The 27,172-nt window shown below is 38.8% G+C and overlaps 1 protein-coding gene across 9 annotated transcripts in view; it reads right to left on the bottom strand.

The window, feature by feature from the left end:
• Positions 1-14,343, bottom strand: part of SLIT3 (slit guidance ligand 3) — a 512,565-nt gene extending 498,222 nt beyond the window's left edge. For 4 of the 9 annotated variants that reach the window (XM_080555212.1, XM_080555205.1, XM_080555208.1 and 1 more), the window contains exons 1-2: positions 13,846-14,343; positions 13,505-13,759 (exon numbers count right to left, since the gene is read on the bottom strand). In XM_080555212.1, the coding sequence (XP_080411338.1) occupies positions 13,505-13,689 (185 nt within the window). In that variant the 5' untranslated portion in view covers positions 13,690-13,759; positions 13,846-14,343. Of the gene's footprint in view, positions 1-801; positions 825-8,784; positions 8,843-13,504; positions 13,760-13,845 lie in introns of those variants that run through there. The other 5 variants (XM_080555207.1, XM_080555203.1, XM_080555209.1 and 2 more) reach the window with 5 other exon arrangements.
• Positions 14,344-27,172: the final 12,829 nt, after the last annotated feature.

The raw sequence follows: 27,172 nt of genomic DNA, 5'->3' as shown, positions 1-27,172 counted from the left end.
CTCAGAAGATGGAGCAAGGGTCTTTATGAAGGTACAGGATGAGGAAGACACAATGATCATAGATTGAAACAAGGGAAATTCCACCTGTTTATATAAAAAATAAAAATCTGTTACTATAAGGACAGTTAAGCTGGGGAATGAGTTGCACTAAGGCCTGTGGTTTTTAAGACTCAGCTGGGCAAAGCCCTGAGAAGCCTAGTCTGAATTTCATGGAGACCTGGCTTTGAGTGGAGGCTGGACTAGGAGATCTCCTGAAGTGCCTTCAAACCCTTATGATTTTAAGAGTCTATCTTTTCTACACAGAAGGGAGTAAAACACTGGTTTGTTGATTTACCATTGGGGTGAGATGGGGTTTGGCAGAAAGCTTTAAACGTAACACACAAAATAAAATATGGAAAATACTTCAAAACAGTTGGTACAGAAACATGATTTAATATGCAGAAAACAGGATGTGCACACATTATAAAAAGCAAAAGTACTGTGTCATTTTAGCTCAAGTATTATTTTCATTCACCTAAAGAAAAAACACCACACAATTAAGGTTAACAGTCACAGACACAAAAACATTTTTTCATGTTATTTCTTTTCAGTTCTTGAATTCATTTAACTAACCATTCCTATTTAACTCCTGTAACTGTCTCATCTTTCATAACCAACACATACCAGCTGGTTGGATATCAAAGGTTGTTACATCAGTCCTTTGCTATTGCAAAGACTAAACAGTTACACAGCTAGAAGCCAGAGAATGTCAAACTTTGCCCATTTGATAATTAAATAAAAGCATGGCCCAAATGGTCTTACCAGAACATAAATAGATAAGTGCTTGCACTTCAATCTTCATCCCATTTGGGCTTCAGAGGTATCTCTCTCTCTGAGACACAAATTAATTCACATTATCATCTCAAAACAGGGATATTTTATTAGACAATGTAAAATACAACCTGTGATAAGTGAACTTCAGAAAAATGTTGCAAGAATAAACATGCTTTAGCATCAAAATCTTCACTACAACTTATGGCAAACTTGAATACTTATCCAAATTTTTAAGAATTTCTCCAGTGCGTTTAATGCTACTTTAATGTTAATTAAGGGGCTTCAAGAATGGAAAGCTAAGCGAGAAACCAGGATTGACAAAGGTTATTATTCTTCACAAGATTGTTCTTCTCCCTGACTCTTCTATGCTCTTGGCCTTTTCATTCATTTTATTTTCAAAAATCTATATACTGTCAAGCATTGCATGCTCATTTGGGGAAAAAAAAAAAAAAAAACATTGCATGTGTATTTCAGGAAAGCTCACATTAATTTATTTCAGATGCAATACCTCATGTTTGTATACAAGTATGTATTTCATTTAACTACATTGTATATTACTGAATATAACTCAGTAAAGAAACTGATCATCTGTTTAGTTGCTCTTCACCAATACAGTTAGACATTTAGGACTTCAGATATTTCACACCTGCGTCTATTATGATGGCTACTGTAACATTTGATGGCCTGAGAAAAAAGTCCTACCAACAAACATCACTGATTTTAGTCAAGTCTGAAAAGAAAACAGAACTGACTTCAACTCCGTGTTCACTTTCAGATATGCACAGATCAGAAACTCTTCTTAGGAGATCTTTTCATGGAAATGTAAAAGAGGTTGGATTTTTTTCCTTTCTTTTTAAATTAAGAAACACCCTGTTTCACCAACTCTACCCCTTCTAAGAAGTACCATGCCAAATATACACATCTCCTGTAGCCATTAAGGAGAAGATTAAGCCAAGGAGTAGCAGTAGAAGATGTAGAACAGTTTTAGTAAATAAAACGCAATTTTGAAGAACGTTGTGCATGCACTTCACAGAGTTAGCATTCAGATGTTACAACCACAAACAATTTTCTTCATTTTCAAGTATATTCCCCCTTTCCCTATCCCCCATCCTCATCCAACTATATTTTCTGGAGTGAAGTGAAATAGATGTTACCGTGTTTGCTAAATGGACACAAAATTCATTTGTTTCTGAAAAAGACCAAGCACATGTATTTGACATTTTGACTTGCTGAACTACTCATGATTATGAAAACCATTTTGCACTAAGCCTCTTACATACTTAAGAACAATGAAAGAACAACCTTGGAAAACAATTATTTTATAAAATGAAGTTAACATCAACTGGGAATAATTCATTTCCAACTTCTAACAGTCTTCATGAGCAATTAAACTAGAGAACTTCCCAGGAAAAATACACACGATTACTCCTCATCTTTTGCTGCCTTTTCATACGTTAGCTATTACGAATCAGTACTCCAAAGGATTGCAGGCCTGTTTCTCATACTTTCACATTCTTATCTGAGAAACTTAGATCCAGATGTGTTTCTCAGCCTCAAGAACCAGCCCCTGCCCTATAGCTTTACTTCACAATATCCACTGCCATTTCTGGAAAACAAACTTCCTTTGCTCAAGAGCTTGACTTCTGGGACTTGTGTCACCACTGTATTCTTGTCTCCAGCTTACCACCCTACTGCAGTTAGGCATTTCAGAAATGCACAATTAATTCCCTGTACTGTTTCCTTCTAATGAGTTTTTTCCTCCTCAGCTATATTATTAAAAGACCATCTCTAACCAGCTCTACCACTTCAAGAGGAGGAGACTGCTAGCCTCTTCTCATCACTTTACAGCTATTTCAGAGAAGCCTGTAACCCAGTTCTCACTTCACTAAGTGATGTTGTAACCACTACCACACCATCACCAAGCCAACACATTTCATCCAGCATTTTCTGAAATCAGCATTTCAAAACACCTTTAATATAATGCCTGTTCCAATCAAAACAATACCACTATACAGACAAAATAAATTTGAGGGGAAAAATCCCTAAATGAAAACTCTATTGAAGTCCACACAAAGCATCTCTCATGACTAACAGGAAAAAACAATACATTTGAACTGCTTTCAGGATGCACCTTTTCCTTGCCAAAAAGTGATTTAAGTGATCCTTGAACAACACAACTGTATTAAACTTTAGTGTCTTCATATCTGTGGATGACCAACACATAAGCAGCGATAATTTTAATGGGCTTGTTGTCATGTGACTACATCTGCTACGTGAGATTTCTGTTGCAGATTATACTCTAAAACAAACAGATTGGGCAATGAAATCTTTGGCAGAAAAGTATCCTGTGCTCTCTACTATTCCCTTACTGTAAGAGAAAAAATACTAATGTAAAGTGAAATTATGTTATTACAGACACCTCTGTGTAACAGTTGGAGGTTTTTGGTCATCCATCTTTAAAAGCACTGCATGTTCCAAGGAACTCAACCACTAAATTCCAGGGTAATTTCTTCCACTTTCAAATAACCGTTTTGGAATCTCTGAAGAAAAACTGAAAGTGGGAATTAGAATCTATTCTACTTTAGGGAAAGTTGTTGTGGAAAAGACCTTTCCAAGTTTTTGCATTAGGCTGATATTACATACTATGCAAAACTAGCTACTCTATCTACTGCTAATAGCCATTTTGCCAAACAAAACTTTTTACTTCTCCAAGTTTAAAAGCTGTTAAAATACCGAAAGTGCTCATCGTTCTCCAGTGCATACCCAAAGAAAGATTTCAGTGAAAACATTAATAGAGTAGGGCACTTCGGTTCAACTGCCTTAAAGCATTTATTTTTACTATGACCTGCAAAAGTCAGTAAGGCTCACAAGATCGCCATTTGCATCTTTTGTAACTGTTAAGGTTATTTATTAGTGTCCCTATAGAAACATATGGCAGTAATGCCTTGCAATCTAGTAATCCGTTTATTTTATACAGGTTAACTAATACATTCCTTACCAGACACAGGAACAAAGGAAAAGACCAACTGAAAGAACAGAGATTGAGAAATACTTCCCTAACTATTAGTATGCACAAGAATGCACCTATGCCTCTGCTTTCAGCATATTATTTCCATAGTAGTTAAGTGCCTATCTTTTGAAACATTTCATTAGAATGTTCATTCACAGGACAGCATACTTTCCCCTTTCCTCCCTGCAAATCAAGCAGCCACCAGCCTTGACAGAATGCAGCTCTTGGTAAAGCAGTTTGGAGCCAGCTATTAAACCCTGCATTTTACAGTGCTGTGATTTTGGATATGGGGACCTTAAATTCAGTAATATGAAATTTATTACTGTTGCCATTTTTATCATGCCTAGAAGGACCCTTATGACCATTCAAGATCTCTTCACATTAAGCATTGTACAAACAAAGGTGGACCCAAAACACTTTCAGCAAAGACAAAAAAAAAGGTAAAGAGATGGAGACAAAGAAATTAAACAGTATTGATCAGGACAGTAGGTATTGACCTCAACTCTACAGTAGCCCAACCTGCATTAAAATTTTTCATTTGCCATCACAAAAATTAGAGAAAAATTGCAAAACTACCTTTTATTTATTGATTTGTTTTTTAAAGGGGGCAGTTCCTCTAATGGGAGAGCATGAAAATGGAAAACCAAAAAAAGAAATACATCTAGAAAGAGTTCATCAACAGCCAACAACACCCACCACCTTCTACAACCGCATTCACAGACTATTAAAATAAGTTACTGATTTTCAATGCGTTAACTTCCAGAGCAGTTTCTCCCTCCCTCTCACATGGAGCCCTGATTAAGACAGAAGAGCTGATCTGTGTGCACAGACAGGTATGACTGTGACAGTACAGAGAAAACATTCTGAAAAAATTAGAGGCAGATGATTTGTCTTGTTCTTTTGGGTGATTGCCTACACGTACAGTCACACCGTAAGGTGACTAGAGTACCCCCACATAGCAGAAAAGTTCTGAAGCGTCTCCGTTAAACTCCTAAAGATGGCATCACTGCTAACAGCCTTGTACCTCAAATGCAAGTGAGCATGTAGCAGCCAGTAAGGTACTGGCCTAATGAGAACGCTATCTGCCGAAATTGTCTGAATTACTCGGGCTTTAAATACATATATTAGGTGTTTGAGGAACTTCATTAGTAACCTGATACTACTTCCACAAGGCTGATCATTCACCATACAGTTCAATAGGAAGGTAATCTTACTGACCTCTCTCTGCAGGAGGCACTGAGGATTCTTAAAAAAAAGTCCCACTTACATAAGTTAAGAATTGCTTCTGCAGTATCACAAATTTTCAGGAAAACATAGGGAAATGTGTGTTTGCAAGCAAGGCCAATTCTGAAATCAGTTTAGAAGTTTCATATCGTTTTTGCAGATTTATCTTAATAAAAATGTGATGGAAATGTGATGGAAAAATCAAGTCAAAACCAGCTTTAAAACAGCAAGGTATTTTCTTCATTTTAGCATAACTGTTTTTTATTGAAAATGCTCCCTTCATCAGTGACAGGGAAGGAAAGAATATAAACATCAGTTCAAATGATTTCCCCCTGTGAGGGACAAAATTAGATTAAGGTCTCAGAAAAAGAAGCAACTCCCAGATAGAAAGGTAAAAATCTAATTAAAAGCTCCAGAAATCTATCAATCACAGGATTAAAAACACATATTGCAGCCACCAAACAGATGGTATAAAACTGAAATACAAGACAAATTTATTCTGACAGAGACAACTGACAGACCAGATTCAGTTGGGGTAAAAAAAAAAAAAGCTGAAATAACTGGCAGAGAGGTAACAATCAGCCTCTTAAACCCTATTTATTTTCACTCTTAGTTAGATATGGCTCTCAGAACTCACCCAAAACTTACTCTGCTAGTACAAGACAACAGACCTCTCCCCCTTATATAAATAGGCAGAGAGTAGATCTGTTACGTATTTAGTGCCATTACAAAAAATGCCAGTTGCTTACAAGGCCATTTCCCAGTGGGAAAGGACAAGTTCTTTCCATTCCTGAGAGCCATTCAACATATTAAATGATACATCTGACTGGACGACACTGAAAGAAGATCTGAAAATAAAACATTATGGGTCTCTTGAGTAAAGACTTGAAAAATATTGAAAACAAAACTTCTTGGTCCATGTCACAAACAGAATATTAGAGCCCAGCCCTTCCTTATCCTGAGAATTACCTAAAAAAATAAACGAAGTCAAATTGATACAGCCATACACTGTCAAAAAAAAAATCTGTTACTGAACCTAAAAGGGATAGGAATGATAACAGCAGACCCTAAGCCTAAATCCATACTAAACTATAATAACGTAGCTGAATCAAAAAGAATGACAAGGAACTTCCTGTTATCCAAGGAGCAGAAAGGAGACAAGGCATGTTCTACAGACTTATCAAAGACTTCACAAGACCACAGGGCACAAAATTTACCTTTACCACAACTTTTTCTGAACAAGACTGCTTGCTCATCTACACGTCCTTGGAACATGAACAAACATAGACAATCACCTAAATGAATGTCACATATTCATTCTAGTGACATTGCCAATAATTTTTCTTCAAGTAGCTTTGTCATTTGATGTTCACATGAGTTTTTCCCCACATTTATCTTGACAGCTTCCTTCCACACTTGAAGCTAGAAGCTTGCTTTGTCTCTACTCGATGAGCATAAAACATTGTTTTGTCTTTGCGGGGGTGGAAAAACAACCTAAAGAGGAAAAGAGAGCTCCCCTTCAGGGAGCTGTGGAACAGCAAGACAGAGGATGCACGTTTGTTCCTACAGCTGTCATCTTCAAGACAAAAGTTGCCTCTACTTAAATTTAATACAAGCTCTGCTAGTATTGGAGAAGCATACTGGCACGCAGGCTCACTTTCTCCCCAGCTGCTGAAAGGTGTTTCAACTTTGTGCCACAGAAATTCTTGACCTGATCCAGTATCTGTACTTGCAGAGAGCAAACAGGTAAAAGAACTAAGAGGCACTAGGTTACTTATGAAGAACATTCCACAACCTCTTCCAAAGGTTAACACAACATCTGAGATAATTCAGTAGTTGCAGTATTACAAGACACAGTGAAGTTTATGTCAGAATTGAAGTCCAATATCAGACGTGCTCTTCCTAACTCCTTTGAGTGTTTCAGGGTTACTTAGAAAAGAGGAATAATCTCTTTAATCACAGAATTTCTTAAAACTTACTATCTCATGAGGCTGCAGCCACTTTGAAGATAAGTGGCTGCACAACTTGCAGTTCACATTCATTCTGAATTACATTTAGTTACGTTACTTCAATAGAAAGATTGTTAGATTTTGTAGGTTCAAATTTAGAGAAAGAGGTAAATGAGAAAATGAAAAAAAAGATTCAGAATTTACTGAGGGGGAAGAGTGATTTACTTTTTAATTACATTAAACACAAATGAAATTACTTTCTTTGCTTGAAACATTACTTGAACGGTCACTGCAACCCTCAGCCATGGTGAAAGAAAGCTCACTTCAAGCTCAGTCTTCAGAAAATTTATTAGAAATTTAAACTGACTTTAGCAGACGATGCATGAGAAAAACAAACAGATGCACAGTTGTGAGTAAGAAAGAATCCTGACAGCCTTTAACTTTGAACCCAGAGCAAAACTGTTTTCTATTCATGCCTGGTGGATCAAGTGTAAGCCAACATAACTGCAATATTTAAGGAATGGCTTCCATTCTCCATAGTTCTTCAGGGATGATTCAATCTTCTAATCAAGGACAAATGGATCCCACTAGACCACCACCAGGCTAAAAGCTATTCATTTTTAAAGATTAGCTGCATCAACAAGCAGCCAAAGGAGAAAAAATAAAAAAAAATAAAAAAAAAAAATCAAGCACTGTGGGCACCGCAGGAGCAATATCAAAAAGTTCCATAACAATGAAGTTTTTAGTCATTTGAGTTATTAGCTCGTAGTTTAGAACATATCCTGATTTAAGTCTCCTGAACTATCTTCCCAGTAAACAAGCTCAATTCTTAATGTAGAATTGCTTCAACTTGTTCACTGCATATCCTTATTAGAATTGAGATCTGTTGTGCTACATCCACATGGCTACCCCAAGCATCTTGTGAGATTCTGTGGGGAAACTATCTTCTTTCTGATCTATGGAAGCTAAGGAGTAGCTTAAATATTACTAAAATACAGACAGCAAGTCATATCACATGTTAATGTCCACAAAGAAAAGGTTATCTTTGTTTTAAACATAACTGGAAATGCTTGAGCTATAAAGAAACATACATAAAACAGTCATGGCAGTTATGTTCCAAAAGACTATTGACAGTACTCCCTATGAAGGTCAAATGACTTCAAAACAATCAACTAAAATCAAGGGATTTTTTATACAGATACCTGTAAGAATGCAAGAGTATTATGATTTATTTATTTTTTGCATCATTATCCATCTATACAGGTGAGTTACACTGACTTTGGTACACACTCCCCTGCCAAAAACACACACAAACTCCAGAAAGAAAAAAAAAATACATCTTGTCTGTACTTTAGGATTACATAAAACAATATAGCTGTTCTTTAGAGGGGTTATTTGCCATTCCTCTAATTCTTTTGCATGAATTAATAACTCAGCCACAAAGGTAAGATCATAAAAAATTGAGTAGCCTCATTCATTAAGAAATGTGCAGTAAATAATCTGAGTCCTTGGATTTCAGAATCCTAGCCAAATCTCTGCAAACTACAGACAGCATGACAATGGCCATTATTTCCTTATGTAGCTACCAGAATTATAATAGCTAATTTCACCCTCCTTCCTGTTTCGATCACTTCAAAACAAGGTAACAAATTTAATAGCACAAGACTCTGATCCCCTGTAAATTCATTTCCACATTCAGCGAAGCACAAGCAGTCAGCATTAAGTTAGTAAAGGGAAATTAGCCAAATTAAATTAAGCAACTCAGTCAAGTTTTCCCAGGATCATTACCTTTGACAGCAAGCTCTTCGAAGCCAAAGCCATGCATGTCTACTCATTGACACATTCCCTAGAGGGAGGAAAAAAAGGCCCCATGCAGGGTTTTGGAGATGATTACTATACAAACAAGTGCTACTCCCTAGTGGGAAGAATCCTAGAAAAACAGAAAGTCAATGTACGAGTCAATATAATATTTGCATGTGTTTAACACTGTATTCCACAATAATATGGAAGCATCCAAGACAGGAGTTTAGATTTAATTCAAAGAAAAAAATGAGGAAGTTGAAGACATTATAAGACAGTGCAATTTCAGCAGCTACATGCACCTAGGCCAAAACCACCATAATAATATATTTGTATAACAAACCCCAGACCACATGAAAACTCCAGAGTAAGCAGATGACTAAGCTTCTAAATTGCACCTAAATGTGGACATACTTAATTTAGCTACTCAGGCAAAGCACAGAACAGATTAGTCCTGCAAGCTTTATCAATTTAGCAAGGCAAAGAATCCTCCAAAGTAAGAGACAAAACAAACACAACCAAAATTAATACAAGAGCTATCAATTAAACCAGATTCCAAGCCCGAAGTATAAATTGATGAAGAACTCAGTGTGGCTAAATTCTTCAAAGAAACATATGTATATATGTATACTCTTACATACACACACACGATGTGCTTATAATAGAGAAAGAACTAGACATGAGTGGGAGGAAAAATGCAGACACTCGTCCTTCATACTCAACCAGAAAACACACATTGACCCAACACCCCTGAGCAGTTTGTCCATTTCACTTGTTCCTTTCAGAGCTGTTGAACACAGCAACCATCAGTCAAGTGGCTTTGATCTGCTCATTAATTTACACCATTTCAAACTAAACTATCAGCACCAAGTGTTATAAAAAGCCACATGTATAATACTTCACATATATAGAAAACATCTACAGAAGAAAATTATACAAATACAGAGCACATATAAGAACTGAAGCACTGTGAAACAAACTCTGATGACAGAAGTCTGAGGAAGCAGTCCTAAGGAACGTTTCAGAAAGGTAAAACATTCAAGATGTTTATGGATCCATTTACATAATCTTAATTTCAAAACTGTCATTTCTGCCTCCATTATTTGTGCAGAACACTTTCTCCGTTGCGGAACTTGGATGTAACAATCATTGCATGCACCCCTGAAAGTTAACTCTAACCCTACTGGTAGGATTTTAAGTTACTCAGCAAGTGTGGAATGGATCAGTAACTACTAACAAACTGGAAGGCCAGCTATATTACTCTTGCACTTACACATATGCATCTTGGACCTACTTTCATATCTATCTCTTCCTGTGTGAAACAGGAGTTATTCCAGGGATTCCTTCTCTAGCACAAAGGTAAATGGAATTTGCTCGCATCTGTTTCCCCACTCATTTGTTTTCTCCAGACTGAATCATCTCTGAACAAGTAGCATGCAACATTCATAGCTCTTTTTAGGTCTTCATGAGACCTAACTTCTTAAAAACTACAGTCTACACCAGACAAATAGAATACTGCCATAGAACGTAATAACAAGGTAAACTGCAGCACAAACCTACTACTACTTGCTATATTTGTAAAGCTACTATTAAAGATGAAACTGTATAAAGAAAATTTTAGGCTAGTTGTATGATCTATGATCATTGGTTAATCTGTGAATTCCCCTCAAGATATAAATCATAGGCAGAACTATTTATAAAAACTACATCTTCAAAGCAATGGAAAAAAAAGAAAAAAACACGCATCACATTTATTATGAAGAACGAGTAATCAAAGCTCTGGTGATGTTTATTTCTTGCAATATCAGATGTTCACTGATTTATTTAATAGACCTTCTCAAAAAGACACGTTTCCCCCCTTAAGACTTCTACCATTTTTTCATGTTACACTTTCAGCTTTCCTTGGGTTTCATATTAATGCAAATTTAAATAATATTTAACTTGGCTCCTGTAGCCAAAACATTCTGTAACATTTGTACAAACATAACTCTAAAAGTTTGGTGGCAAAATATTTTAAGTAGTGCTGTTAGATCTCTTATTAATTAAAGCCAAAAGTTTCCAACATGAACTGGTAGGTGGATTTTTTAGCTCAAAAGAGTGCAGACAGAAGACAACATGAGTCTAAAAAGTCACTTGCTGTGTGGCCCTCAAGAAACTTGTCTGAATTATTTTCCCAGCATTCAAACATTTTTCTGAGATCAAAAGTATCTTTGCCATTTCAGATGCAATAAATTTGTTTTCATTTAAGTTAAACTAGCTAAGACTGTATACCAACTCACTGTCATGTCACAGGTAGAGGAGTCCATGGACCACAGAGAAAATGAGATACTTGGATATATCCAGTGGCTGACTGATGTTTTACCTAAGAGCAGAACTTAGACTCAAGGGAATATAAGGTCCTTCCCTCTAACGATCATAGTAGAAAATTCAAGTTAGTGCAATTAGTAGCAATCTAGATTTAAAAGAATTTATACAAGCTTTAAACCACTGCTGTATTGAAGACGACAGTGAACTTTACAAAAACAGTGAAATGCTCATGGCAGACTAAGAGAATAAAAACTGAAGATAGCATACAGAGGATCATACAGTATTTAAAAATATAGAATGTGTTACTGTTTCCACAAGGTTTCAGCCCCTGAATGCTCCAATAATACACTATTTCCTAAAAAAGCAAAAAAAAAAAAAAAACCAAAAAAACAGAGCACAGATATATATATCACTCACCTGTAGATTATCTCTGAGGTTAAAGATTTAAACTGAATATTGTGAAATAGCATTGTTCATCATGCAGACATTAATCTAAAACTTAAATCTGTAAACTATACCAAAAATTATCAGGACCAAGAGCACAGTGATTACATGCTCTTTCATTCTTTTTAACACTTAACATGCCAAGGCCAAGAAACGTCCTCTTTCAGCTTGGCTTCTCACAAAAGGCAAAGAAAGTTACCATCTCTATTAAGTACATTCTCACAAAGGAAACCTAGTAACACGGTGAATTCAGCCTTGGTAAAACATAGGCAACTACAAATTACTGTATTGCTCTTTAAATGCTTCTCAGGTGGCCAGCTAACCTTGTATTGTGGATTATTCTAACCTGAAATCTAAATGTTTTATCCCAGCCCTTGACTCTTACGCCAAACAAACACACCCCACCAATGAAGCATACAATATGTTTGTGTTATCACACAGCTACACTTACTCTCACTGGCTTGGTATACGACCAGCTTGGGAGGGGTGGTGTTTGTTTGTCTTTGGGGTTTTGTTTGTTGGTCTCCAAACTGCCAAGTTGCTACCCATCAGTTTTAGAAAGTACAGAGTTTTGTGCACAGAAGTTAAGCTTTCTGTAACAGTTATCTGAAAGCTACTATTCACACAGCTGGGGTGGAAAAGAAGGCTGATATGGCCACAAAACATTAAATACAGAGGAATAGCCTAGTAAGAAATCTGCATATTGCTATCGTTTAAGATCTCTCAGCACTATAAAAGTAATTTAGAAACCTTCAAGAATGCTATAAAATTTCCCTCTGGAACAGAACTTAGCCTTTAAAAGGCATCTACATATGAAAGCTTTGTTTGCTTTGTAACCTAGTTTAGCTTTCTTACTTCAGGAAAATACGCTTGAAGTTCCCCCATATCTATGGCTCAGAAGGAAATAAAACAGGAAATCAGGCCATAGAATAAGCAGTTGTTGCCAGCAAGTTTTAAAACATTTTAAGGTATCCATTAATCTACATAAGGCACAACTAACTGCACTTCTCTTAGGCCATCAGTGGAGCCCAGCACAGAGCCACGCTGAAGCTCTGTTTAACATTCCACTTTGGACATCTTCATATCTAGCACTGGGCATTCTCTGAAGTATGCCATATGCTGTGCATTAAGCAAAGACAGAGATGCTGTCCTCTGCACCAAGTGAGTGCCAGAACTGTATCAGGGATCTCAAAAGTTTGCTTTCAGTTTTTCTCTTAAAACCTTTTTAAGTAAAGAGAGTCCACTAAAAAAAAAAAATAAATTATAATACAAATTTAGTCTGCACACACTGATTACATTCTCCTGTGCTGAGGTCTGAAGCACCCCACAGTACTACACTGCTAACATAAACTCCAAAGTGGATTAAAAATTAAATTAACAGCTTCCTCGTAACAGTGACTTTGGCAGTTTAAGACAGAAACTAGAGACTGCTTTAATGTGACCTCTTATCCATTTGAATTAGTTTATAGCAGTAGTCGATTTTTCCATGGTGATGAAGTCACCATGCTGCAAAAGTATGCAAGGAGAAACTGCTACCAGCCACCAGGTGAAAACATCCAGGTTTCTAATTGCATATGAAATTGCTGTTTGCATTGACAATGATTATTGCTGGGAGCATTCCAGGTAGAGGTCTAAGCTCCATTACAAGCAAGTCACTGCAAAACCCAATCAAAAAGATCTCAATCAGCGGTTATTAAACTAAGGAGAAAAAGAAAAAAAATACTATGAAGCTCCAAAAATGCTGGGTTTAGCGTTTGGTTTTGTTTTAAAGCAAGAGCAGCAGCAGGATACCTGTAACTTCTGAAAAGCTCCTCCCCTTCCCTCCTGAAAACATTAATCCGTGTTTCATTAGTTAAACTGCTGTAACTATGTACTCCGCGCTGATAGGCAGGTGTTGAGAAATTCATCCCAGGTGTTTGAACAAGTACTCAAGGAGCCCCTAACGTTTATTACTTACAGTCTCTCTGCATTCCTGGGAATATCCCTCGGTACAGTTTTGAGTCCTAGTCCGTGGCAATCCACGTTGGAAGCAATGCACGTACATTTATGTGGGCATCCTCCAACAGGCATCCAACTCGCGGAGCTCCAAAAGCTCAAGATCGTTCCAAGGCACAAAAACGCGCTTCTTCCACCAGCCGACATGGTTTCTTGAGCACTTCAGCGGGTACAAAAGTGTGCGCGAGCAGCCGGCCCTTAAAGATGAAATGCCTCTCTGAAGGAAGGGAAAAGAAAACAAGAGGCTCTTAGTACAGCCCAAGGGAACCCACCACTGCCATCATCGCCGGAGCACCAGCAAACCTTCAAAGGCGGCTGCGAGGGCGAGGGTTACGTTAGGTGGAAGAAGGTGGGGAACCGCCTGCCGGGCTCAGGTTTCCTCCTGTTATTTACGAGCAGTACCAGAAGGCAGCGACTTGAACCCAGCCGGAGCCAGACGTGTCCTCGGATGAAGGGGAAGCGGCGGTGCCCACCCGCCGACCATCCCTCAGCAGCGGCGGCGTGCCGGGCAGCCTCCCCCGCTCCGCATCGCCGGGGGCAGCAGGTACGAGCCGGGCAGCAGGCAGGTGAGAGCCGGGCACAGCAGGTAAAAGCCCCCGGGGCGCTGCCTGCCACGCTCGCTGCTGCCGCCGCCGCTCCCCCGCAGCCCCGCGCTGGCGGAGCCGGGACCGGGAGGCGGCGAGGGGCGGCCGGGGGGCGGAGGGGGCGGCGCTCGCTGCCTGCCTCCCGCCCGCCCGCTCCCCTGCACCGGGCACGGACGGCAGCCGGGCGAGCGCCGGCGGCGAGGGGGGGCCCCCCTTGCACACACACACACCCCCTCCCAAAATCGCACCCGCGGCGCCCATTGGCTGCGGGGACCTTGACGTCAGGCGGCGGGTGAAGTTTCGGAGGGGAAGGAGGGGGGAGTGCGGGGCTGCGCTGGAGCCGGGGGGTCCAACCGTTGGGTGGGTGACCCCCCTCGCCCCTTACTCCCCCCAAGAAGCTCCGTGTTTGGGGCCGGAGCCCGCGGCCCCGAGCCGGCCCCCGGCGCCCCCACGCCGCGGCCCCGAGTTGGGCTGCGGGGGGCTCGGGGCTTCCTCCGCCTTTTGTTCGCCCCGTCCGCACTCCCCGAGTTCCCTCTGGCGGCCGCGGGCGGACACTCACCGCCCGGCCCCGCGCTGCCCCCGCGCAGGTGGCCCCCTTCACCCCTCCACACCTTCATCCCTTCATCAGAGGCTGAAGGCAAGAGAGGTTTTGGGAAAGAAGGGCAGTCACCCCATAGGTCCCGCTGGGGTTTTACCGACGGGCTGCTCAGCACCTTGTAGCCAAAGTGTGTTAAAAACCACACAAACACAGGGTGCCCTAAAAGTCTGTAGATATTTAGAGATTGCTTGGAAGAGCAGGAGTCCTGGGAGACACGCAAATCAGCATTTTCCCGAGCCAAGTCGTAAGACCATTAACAGGATGAAAAAAGTAAAGCTGCTGTATACAAGTCACAAAACCCGTCTCAAAATACTGAGTTCCTTACTTTGCACACCTAAAGACAGTTCCAAAGGCAAACTTACGCATAATGCATTGCTAATAAAGATACTGCACGGAGAACAGTTGTTCTGCCTCTTACATCACCAAAGAGTGGCCCATTACAGTGGAGGTGAGGCTTTGCTCCTGTGGATAGGGACAGTTCGCCTTTCCCCAGTCCCACAAGGAGCCAGACCAGCAGTCCCTTGAAGCTCCCACAGCCACCTCCAACAAAGATGTTACAGGGTTCAGTTATGTTTGGATTTAAGTTCGCAGGCTCTGCTCAAAATGTGTTTTTCTATGAACATAGAAGTTTAGTATTCTAAGTGAGGACTTCTAGGAAAAAAAAACACAGAGATGTTCACCAAAAGATATGGATGTGGCATTCCAACGTGCAGTAGCACACCTTAAATACCTGTTCATTTCTGGCTCCATTTGCTTCACCTTGATGACTGACATTTGTAATCATCTAAGGCATTCCTGCCTACCTTGAGAGTTGGCTTTGCCCCAGATGATGCTATGTCCACCAGTACAGCCAGCTGGGCAGCCACTTGCTACTGCCCTCTCCAGTGAGGAAAGATCTGACGCTACTGAGCATTTCCTAGTGAAAAGGAATTGGCCAAACAGCACATGTAAGACCACTGATTAACTTTCACCTCTCCTGTTCTGGTCTTTGAAAAAGCAGTTCAAAAAAGTCATTAAGTGATTTTCTCATTTTATAGGGAATTATTTCCATGACAATTTTTATTTTTTATATAGAAGCCATTTGGATCAAGGCTTAAGATTGAACTGCTTACATGCCTAGACTCAAAGCTCATTTAAGTGGCCCTTAGACTGCATCCAATGCAAAAAGGCTTGGTGACAAGTCCCACAAGGTCTGAAAGTGTACAGAGAGACTCAACTGTCACCCCTTTAAGCAGTTGCTTTACGCTGCTTCAGAAAAGACTAAAACGTACTCTTCTCCCACCTCTCCCCAATCTCCAGGAGGCTGAGGTTGGAGAAGGTGGGCGTAATTCTGTCTGGATCCCCAGATAAAACTCTCCTTTTCTGGAGCAAAGGGCCAAGGAAGATCACTTCAAGCTCCTGCATTAACAAACTGAGGGGCAGAGTCGTAACAAACTGCACTCTGCTCTTACAGTACCCAAGGCAGCACTGCTAACTGCAGCAGCCTGATCCATATCCCGCCCCTTTACCCTCTTGAGAGGACAAAAGCACAGCCAGCCCCAAGCATGTCACTGACACTCATTGCTATCTATTCTGAGGCAAGCGCCCTCAGTCAAGTGTTAGTCTACAAGAGATCAGCTCTTGAACAAGGAACAGCTGGTTCAGCCAGACAACAGAAATTACACTGCTTAGCGAGACAAAGTACTCTGAAAGCTCTGAAGTCACCTCCACACAGACCAAAGGTAGACATCCTTAGTCCATTCAAGCAGTGAAAATACTTTTGTCGGAACTTAACTTGCCTTGGCAGCCAGGCGACGACAGTCCAAAGAAAGATCTCTTCTGGTTCTGGTCTACTAGCAAGCCTCCTCCCGCTATAAAGATGGCCCTACGGAGAGACATGCATCCCCCACCTCAGGACAGAGATACAGAAATTGTTGGATACTAAGCAAATTAGACTATAGGTAATGCATATGTGACCACCCTACGCTATAATTATTTTTGAAGTTACTAATATTCAGCTCTGCAGAACTTCCAATTCTAAGCAACGCTGAAAAGATTCCCTCAACCTCTTGACATGATCATCCACAGCAGCCCCCACGTGCCATGTTCCCCTGTTTCTCTCCCAACAAAATTGCCCCGAAGAGGACAGGTGAATCAGACAAAATGGCAGAAAGAAAGCTGAGCCAAAAGTCAAGCCTACCCTTTGAACACACTTCAATATTATAAAAACTGAGGCATGTTGTCCTATATTCCAGTTAAAACAGCACTTAATGGAGCTGGTCATGTTTTATCAAGGCATGCCACAGAGAAGCAGCATTGGCTCTGCTGTTTTCCTTTCAGATACCCACTATGGCTTCCTGCTCCTGGCAATTGCTAGAAGCTGGCAAACCAGTCCCTGTTCGTCTGATAGTATATGGTTGGCACAGGGTACAGTATGTGTCACACAAAACCACAAAATGACACAGATCATGCAATATCTATGGAATATGAACCTATAAAAGGCTTCTTATTTGACAGTTTTTTGTATTTATACTCAGTTAAACACATTTAAGTTATTTTACGAAGCTATCTCAAGTTGAACAGCTTTTATCCATACTGTCTCCTCAAGTATTAGAAGTGACCAACATTTCTATTTATGTTACTCTCCTTACAGAGAAGATTATCAATGGTGTACTGTCTACCTAGCAGGAATTTAAATCTTGCCTGCCGCTTCTGTGATAAGAAACACGGTCCTTTCTCTTAGACAATGACCAGTTCCGTGCATTTAGAACATCTTTGCATCAATTTGGAAATTGTCTATTTAACACATGAAAACAAACAGATTCAATAAAAATATTTACTAAATACTGGAAGAACACCGAGTCCGGGGATCAGTGGAAAGATGGGGTGAACAAAAACAGAAGATCATGACAATGACTTGGGGAGAAGGAAATAAAATCACTTTTCTAAACAATTTTTACCTTCCAACAGCTTCTTCACAAAACATGCCAGCACTAAAAGTGTTTTAGAGTTAATTTCAAGACACATTACGTGGTGTATTATGTATAACGTCACCGTATTTCTTGTCAGGTGCTTTCTGGGTAGATATGCAAATGCACATGCTGTGTAGCAAGTGTGACATTTCTGAGAAACATGGCACTCACTACACTTATGTTGTACATGTGGCTTGCACGTGTGCAGTAAATCCGATGGCTCCCAAATGCTCCCGTTTTTTTGTATGGACAATAGTGAGTTGTCTAGAGGCCTGATGGGAACTGTAGCAGGGTCTGATCAGCTGGATGAAGTCCTGAAATCTGAGAATTTATGGGCAATAAAAATAAGACTGGTTTAAGAAATCCAAATATACAGTGCCCTGGTCCAGGCAACAAGAGACCATCACAGAACCTCATCCTGCAGGACTGTTTGCATGACAGAGAAGAGTCTCTACCATCACCAGCAGTAAACTAGAAGGGTGGGGAGGAAATGACTCATTTTCATCACTTCAAAAGAATCAAGGCCTGAACCTTATCACTTAACTGACAAGGCTCCCTGAACAGCTCTAAGAGGAGCTCTTAAGCACATCCACCACAGAGGTTAATGCTTTGCCACATGACTGAGTTGATGTGTGCATTTTAAAGCTAAGTTCAAATTCCACTTAATTTTCAAGTCACTGATGCAATCATTTGGGAAGCAGTGACATATACGAAGTTATATAAAGTATCTCAGTACATTACCTAAAAAGGACATAAAGCTAACACTTGACAACCCTGTCAATGCTGAGGAATTTGAACTTGATTTTTACTAGAAGCTAGAAATAGAGCATAGGTTTAACATGACAGATGTCAATACTGCCACATTATTTCAGAGCACATAACATCTAAGCACTCCGTTACGCTTTCCATAACCACCGCACGAACAAGATGCCTATTTTAAAGACAAGAGCAGGACTTGAGCGCTGCTATCCCAAAGTCGGAGCCTAAATTGTGCCACGCCGCCCTCTTGTGGCTGCTGAGCTCCGCCGGGGTCCCGAACAGGTACTCTGCCGCCTTGTAAAGGTCTGCTGCACAAATCTTGACCTGAAGGCTTCCTCGCCTACTGCATGCCGCCCATTTCACGAGGTTAAATCCTTTTCGAACCTGCGATGTTTTAAAGTGCATATGCAAAAGATGTCAAGCTACAGTCAAAAACGATAGCAAGATCTCACCACAGAGAAGATAGATTCAGTTGATGCCAAATCATACTGGTTTTCACTATAAGTTATCTGAGCCCCGAGGGGTTTCGTGCCCGAAGTTCCGTAAATATAGTAGGATTTTCAGTGCCCATTTCAGGGGAAAAGTTCATCACCAATTAAATACTAAACATTGACTTTGAGATAGATAGATATAGATATATGTAAGTTCACTTTTTTTTTTTTTTTTTAATAACTGCAAAAACAAAGTTTCACTTTCCTTGTGAAAAACATGTCAGGCTGAGCAAAACATGTTTTTACCTGTGCTTTTATTTTTAAATATCGTGCTTGTTGAATAAATATTAGCTGCTTTTAAAATGGTTGAACTACAAAATAAAAGCAACCACTGGGTTTATAGACACCAACTACTACTAGGTATGAAACAAAAGATGGATTAGGAAGTCCAGCAACTGAAGCCAGCCTTGCGTTCCCCTCAGACAGAATAAAAACCTCAAGATTATCAATCTGCATGACTTCCCTCACAAACCTATTCCCATTTTGAGATGTGGGAATAAGGAAGATCACTCCATGCAAGAAAGCTTATGTCACTATTTCACCTGTCATACTGTAATTCACTGCAAATATGCAAAAAGAGCAGCAACTCTGAACAGCAAAGAACTTAAACAGGATTTCTACCACCTACATTGGGGCTCCCATTCTTAGTAATTATGCAGAAGATTGTGAATGAAACTTAATAAGCCATATATTTGCTCTCCTGCTAAGATTCAGAGATGGCATTTCAATTGTCCCTGAAATTTAGAATTAGTTTATTCTGTTAATTTAATCCTAATAATGGACAGTATAGAATTTCCCTGATCCTTAGTCTGGTTCCTAATACCCCATTGCTCTGCTAGATGAAGTCCAGCTGGGAAGTAGCAGAAAGCTAAACGACTAACATTGAGAATGGATCATGCCCTTCACCATTCTAAATGTGTTAAAGCATTTTAAATTATAGCTTATGAAGAAACCAAAAAATTGTTTCACTAAAAGCTCTGAAAATTAGATTAAGTTCTGCTGTATTAGATTTTTTTCATACAACAGAAATAATCTAGAAATCATCCACATTATATTCACTCTGCTATTGTGCCATATAGTCCACCAACTATCAAGTATTAATTATTAAGTTACTTTTGTGTTACATAGTTCACATCCACATACAGCTTTCTACAGGTTTTTCTGCTTCACGCTATTTAAGTAAATACTAGAGAAAAGGAGGGAAAAATGCAAAGCAATGCCTATTATTACATACTTTTAGTGCATAAAAGCTACCTAAAAGAGCACTTCGTTCTTAAATTGAAATCTATAATCAATACAAACATAGCTTGCACATAGCAGCAATCTTTAATACATTTCATTCTGTTTCCAATGTATATATGCTTATGTGAGAATCTTGAACTAGTTAGAAAATCTGAATCATTTAAATAAACTGTAGAATATGTGAAAACCTAAGGAAGCAACAGCAGAGCATCCTTTCAGAGTGTTACTTTTGATGCAAGGCACAGCAGATATCAGCGTGAGTTACTAGGACAGATGAGCGTGTCAAAACATATAATCCATGGCCTTCACTGGTTTATAAACCAATTAAACGATATTTCTTTAGCTTGCATTTGGTTTGCTTCAGCCAGAATCTGCCACTAAGCAATTTTAAGAGATTGTGCATTAGAGGAAATTTGGCTTTCTTTTATTCAAAGCATAATCATTCATAATTCATGTCTGTCTACACCAGCAGTGCAGACAGTGCTGCAAAGAATAAATAAATATTTTAAAAACATCAGTAAGTAGGTACATGGCTACACCTTACCTTCAAGAGTTAAGACAGTCTAGACAAACTGGTTTCGTACACTAGGCATTGCAAGTTTCTGGCATAAGCATACTTTCTTTATACTTAAGCATACAGGAAAACTAAGAGCCTCTACACACATGAAACGACACACAGTGTCAGTGGTGGAACAGAATAAAAAAACAGTACAACTTACAGGAGAGGTTATTGGATGAATAAGCTGAAAGTGCACTGTTCATAACAGTAAAAACTCACCACATTAAAAACAAACAATCAAACAAACAAAAAACAAAAAACCACAATCATTTCTTATATTTAGAGGCTACTTGCACATAGAACCAAAATAACAACAACAACAAAAACCCTCCTGTTGAAAAATTTTCATTTGGAAATAAGTCATGTCCATTTTCTCACCCCAGAAAGTATTTCAGAAGTAAAGAAAAGGTGCCTGGAAAAAAAAAAAGAAAAGAAAAGAAAAGAAAAAAGAAATCCAAACACAGGGTTCTTAGCTCAGCCTTTGGAGAGTATGAAATGCAAAGGTTATTAGAGCAATAGGCTCACAGTTGAACACTTCTCTCGCACAAGAGGTAACAACTCCATACTTTGAGACAAAGCTATCCTTTGGAGAGACCATCAACTTCATAACCTAAAAGAGATATTTCAAGTCTCCTTGTTTTGACTAGTTCCGCACTGTGGAACCCAAATCAGAAAGATGATGCAATATATACCTATTAACTAAAATAAGGCATTTTCACATGGAAAAAACACATATTACCTTACATTGTCTTGGGAGAAGAAGCTAATCTCAAAGTCTTTGCAGCAGAGAGAAAATAAAACATTCAAAGCTGCTATTAATAATCTTTAGATTTTGAGATTTTGATTAAGCTCTGTTAACATTGCCATGTTGAATGAGCCACAATGCAAAACATTTCATTATCTCAGTTCTGGATGGTTAACATAACTCAACACACCAAAACAGAACTCTCTTGTTTTGAAGCCTACATAGCTTCCTAGACCTTTTCCTTCAAAGATGCAGCCATAGAAGTGAAGTATCATTTAGCACATGCTGACATCATGGGTCACATCTCTGTCTATAGATTGCATAGTAGTTCCCCACCTTTGACGATGAAAAGCTTTCAACAACATTTCCAAAGCTTAAAAATGTTCAATGCATAGCTTAGGCAGCTAAATCCCCATTATGTCAACACACTAACATGACAAAATTCTTTTGACTACAGAAAGGAAATATCTAGTGCTTAAAGCAAGAACCAGAAAACCTGAGTTTTGTTTCCGTGTTACTTATGGGCTCTGACCTTGGCAAGTCAGCCTTCTGGCCTCCACTTACTCGTTCATAAAGATTTATAACACACACAAGGTTATACCACTATCTGAGCTTTACAAAGCATGTTTCAAGCATTATTTTTAGTCTAAGTTTAAGTCTACATTAAATATGAGGTATGAGAAGTATTTTGTAAATAGGAAGTATTTTTCCTAATGTGAACCTTCTGACATCTTGGACATTCTATTTTTATTTCTTTTTCTGCCTTTTGGATGTTTTTAGTGGGTGTGGTATTTGAAAGGAAAGAACTAGAGAAAATAATTTGGAATTTTCCATAGTGGATGTACACTATTCTACAGTCATCTAGGTCAGTATTTGTAACAGTACTCCTCAATATCTACTCTGCATAGTGAGTAGAAAAGGGACAACAAGTCAAAGAATGAGGGATTTGAACATCTTCCATACAAAGTGTTTGAAGTGGAAGATTAAATATCTATTTAATCCAAGTAAATTCCCAGTCATTTTCTGGGTTCTTTATAAGGTTGTTTAGCACACTGCAGACAATGCTTCCACTGAGGGCAACCTTGATACTATGGAATCATTTAAGCATTAACTGCATTGTATCCTATATATATGTATCTATATATGTTCTTCTTGTGCTGGTCAGTGAAGTATTGAATTTATAGTTTCTTTTGATTGTAGTTGCTGAATGTCTGGCAACAGCCTTACTCCTCTATAATCACTGTCAAATGTAAGCCAATATTCACAACTTTATCAGCCATTATTTTCTTTTGCATTGTTAGTCTGATTTTTAATTATTCTTCTTTCTCATTTTCTCTCAGCAAATAGGAATTTTGATTACACATTGCAGGATTCAGTGCACATACCTCCCATACTGTTATCCACAACTGTTCCATGTTCTAAAAGCCATAGCTCAACACTGATAAACAGCCATGAAATAAAAGTTCTCTTAAAAAATTAGGATATTAAGCATCTCCAGGTTTAGGGTTGTTTGTGCCATAACAGCTTTGCCTGTATTCTGTACCAGGTGGTGAGTACAAAATACCAGCTGGTCCACTTTTTCTTGATATTTAACTATCTGAAGTAGGCTGAGCAGGGAACAGTGATCAAGACAAGAAGTGGCTAAACCATCATTAACCAGTTTAATATTTGAAGAAAAAATAATAAGCTAGTGTCTCATCTGCATAGAAACATCAAAAGATGGTGTAAGACCACAAAAAGAAAGCAATAAATTATTCTGCTACTAGGTTGTAGGGTCAACTGAGGAAAAAGAAAATGCAGTAAGAAGCCTGGATTCCTACTCATCCTTATCAGATTGAGTTTATGATTAAGATTTATCCACCATTTAGTTGAAATAACTGTTTTCTTGTGCCACAAAAAGTGGTATCAGAAATTAGTACAGAATTCGTTTTCTGCAAATATGCACCTTTGACTGCCAAGGCCATCAAATGCAATTTTAGCTGACTTCTGTGAAATTTTCTGACAAGCTAATTAAAGTACCATTTTATAAATCAAAACAGCCAAGTGACAGATTTAGCCAATTGCCGGATAAAAGCTTTTAAAGCATCGGTTGGAATCAAAATTTTCACTTCTCATTTTCACATGAGCATAATAGCTTGTTGTTGTGGTTTTTGACATAGCATTTTGAATTTGGATTTTATTTTTTACCATACCTAGTCAGAATAAACATGCAGGAGAAAAGGCTAAGTCACAGAACAGAAGTGGTTTGTTTGTTTGTTTGTTTGTTTTCCCAAAGTAACTTAGCCTGCTAGAATATTTATCTTTACTGTAGTTATGATTGACATTACTGGCTATATACACCTTACTCTGTTCTTTAAAACTTAAGTCATTAGTGCCCAACTATAAAAGGCCAAGAACTGTGGCTATTATTTTTCAATGTCATGTTATCAACTTCCATTATTAAATCTTAACATCATCTTCACTTACCTATCCCATGTTACTTTTCAAGTTATCCGCTAACAAACTCTCACTTGAAATATGTGCAAAATACATGACAATTTCAGAATTACATGCTTTAGGCTAGACATGTTCAAATCACATCACAATCTGGTCATCAGTATTATGGCAACAGCTTTTTCTTAAGCATGCTGTTAGTCACAAGCAAACCTGTGATCCATTAAGGTAACAAACCTTACTGTAAGACTTACCATCCACTACTATATTTTAATACTATCACATTTTTGCTGTGTCAAATTTGCCACATCCATATAGAGACAACAGGAAACGTGCCCTTTGTAGGCATGTATCCTTGCAGGCAGTGCTTGGGCAAGTCTCACAGCAAGGTTTCCCACCTGGTTTCCCATAGTGTCACTGCTGCTGGAAGGTGCTTGCTGTGGTGCTGTTTCACAAGGGCACTCCCAGCAATGCTCATGCACCAATTACCTGGTCAACTGTCATGTAGCTGGGTCAACCAGCGTTATCACTGCTAGTATATGCTTTTCAAGCTGTATATTTAAAGCCAATATCAAGTAAAAGATTCAGCCTAGATAGTCAGGGGCTCATCTGCAGTTTCCCTTAACAGACATTTATGAGTGCCTGACGAAAACAGCTGGTCTTTAATTCTGTGTTTCCACCAATGCATTGTTTCATTCCATAATTTGCAGTTGGATTGATTATACAATAAAAAATTTTTTAAAAAAAGAAAAGGCTGGACTAAGTGGAAAAAAAAAAAAGACTTCTGAAAACTCAAATGAGAGGAACACTGTGAGAAGTATTCTGAAGAGATGTATTATGAACATAATGCCCTGCTCCACTTTCCACTTCATGCTTTTCCTTTCAAGACATCAAATCTCTCAAAATAGAGAGCAAAATATTGGTGTACCTAAGGTACACATGCAGGTAGAAATAAGGGAAAGCTCACAGCAGTAATTCTCGTGCCTGTTTAAACCTCTACGATAACTAGAACTATTGTCTTCCTTAAGAATTTTCAAAAATGTTTCCATGCTGGCAAGAATCAAGAAGCATTGCTACCCCAAATCCATTTTTACATATTTGAAAATCAGTTTTCCCTAAACTATTCAGCATAGTACAGTTGGTAATCTTTTCATCTGACCTCCAGAACAGGCTGTAAATGTCTTAACATCTGAGTCATTTTCACACTTTGCCAACTGCAACCTAGATTGAGAAGTTATTGAAAATAATGACTCACAATAGAACAAAGAACCACTAGGAATTTTTAACATCAGTAAGGGTTGCTGCTCTGAACCCATCTGTGCAGCTTTTTCAACAGCTTCCTGATAGCTATCTTGAGATGCCAACTTCCAAGACATAAGCAAGATAGAATTCAATGTTAAAGAAAAGCTACAACTTTGACCTCTAAAGGTAACTTCTGTGACTTACTCTATGTTGTTGAAAAAAAATAAACACTAAGTCATCCATGATCTCTAATTAGCCTGTTTTCTGTAATAACTATATGAACCATTTCTCATCAGGAACAAAAATATGAAATAAACTACAGGTTTCTCAGTGATCTTAAGGTCAAACAACAGTTTCAGGAACAAATCTATGCCCTGGCAATGGATATCTTACTAATTTAGGTCAGGGCAAAAGAAAATACATTATTTTTTTTCTGTTATTTATAGAGTACAGACATGGAGGTTTTAGAAGGCTTATGACACAAGGTAACCGCCAAAGCATTCCCATAAGGAAAAATCAAATTAGTGTTCATTGCATGAATTGCTAAGTTTTACAAGGAAGAGCATGGCCACATGGAAAGAATGATCTTTTCTGCTGATTCTGAGAAGATACCTCATTCCCCATCAGACGACAAGAGCAAAAAAGCTGAGCACACAAGCACACAAGTAACATGATAGAACCAAGTTCAATAGAAACTTAGAAAAAAAAATATTATGACAAGTGTCAGATACAAGATGATATCAACAAATCCAGTAAGGCCACATTCCCACAGTAAGAAAGGCAAAACAGTGGTAGTGAGCTATGACAATGCAAGTCCCTTCCACCAACAAAGAGTCCAAATATTTGTTTGCACTGCAAAATCACAGAATCACAGAATTGAAGGGGTTGGAAGGGACCTTGAAAGATCATCGGATCCAACCCCCCTTCCAAAGCAGGTTCCTTAGAGCAGGAATGTTTTATATTAGGACCTATAGTGCTTATATGTCTGTTTCCAGCTAATACCAGAAAACCCCTATGGTGGCATACTGAATTCACTTCAGTGGGTGAAATTAATATGGTTTCAACTTTTTCTCCCACTGTAATAAATGAGCACAAGGGCCTGACAAATTCATTCATGTAGCAAGAACTTGCTAACATCTTTTTTACAAGTTGTGCACAATACAATGAGGAAACAAACTAAAAATACTGACTGGTTTCAGAATTTAGGTAGCATATATGCACTCACTGCAATGATAATTTTAATCTATTTTGTTATGTTCAGTACTGACTATGGGTAGTGTTCATCAACAATAATACAATATAAAAAGATCAGGATTATTTTTCTTCAAACTAGAAGACCCAAAACATTCAGTAAATTGGATGGACTAAAAGCAGATTGTAGTTGGCTTCTCAGGGCTCATGGAAAGCAGTGACAAGACACTAACATCACCATACTTCTCCACAGACATCAGCAATCACAGGTTATTAATGTACACTGAACTTAAGAAAAAATAATTCCTCAAAGCCTCTATCAAATCCCGAGTTGATCAGCTCTTCTCACCATCACAGAGGTCCCCTCCCCCCAGCTCAATCTTGTTCCCTTTTTAGCATTTTATTAGCACAAACCCCAGGAATAAGTGTATCATTTGCTATGCTACTAAAAGTGTATTTCTCTTCTCTGCCTAACTTTGTTAATGCTTTAGATTTACTATCACAAGCCTTTTTGAGACTCAGTTCACTATATGTGACTCTCCATTCAGAATTCAGAAATTACAAAGTTAGTCATCATCCACTAAAGCACTGTTACTAACAGTTCTTGATACACTATGCACCTATTGCTGCTCATGGAGTGTGAGGATGCGCACACATGCCCATCTGTGTCTCTAAGCTCTTTAATCACTAAACATTTGCAGCTTATCCACATCTGCACAAGCACTAATGCAGTTTGGACCCAAAGTGCTTAGGCAATGTCATGAATTCAGATTTTACAAATCTGCTTTTGGAAAAGAAAATTTATGTAAGTTAGCTATCACAGCTCAATATGCTG

The sequence above is a fragment of the Anser brachyrhynchus genome (genome assembly GCF_964034855.1).
Source record: "Anser brachyrhynchus genome assembly, chromosome: 14".
Lineage (NCBI taxonomy): Eukaryota > Metazoa > Chordata > Aves > Anseriformes > Anatidae > Anser > Anser brachyrhynchus.
Note: the sequence above shows the minus strand (reverse complement) of the source record. Positions and strands in the feature narration are given on the sequence as shown.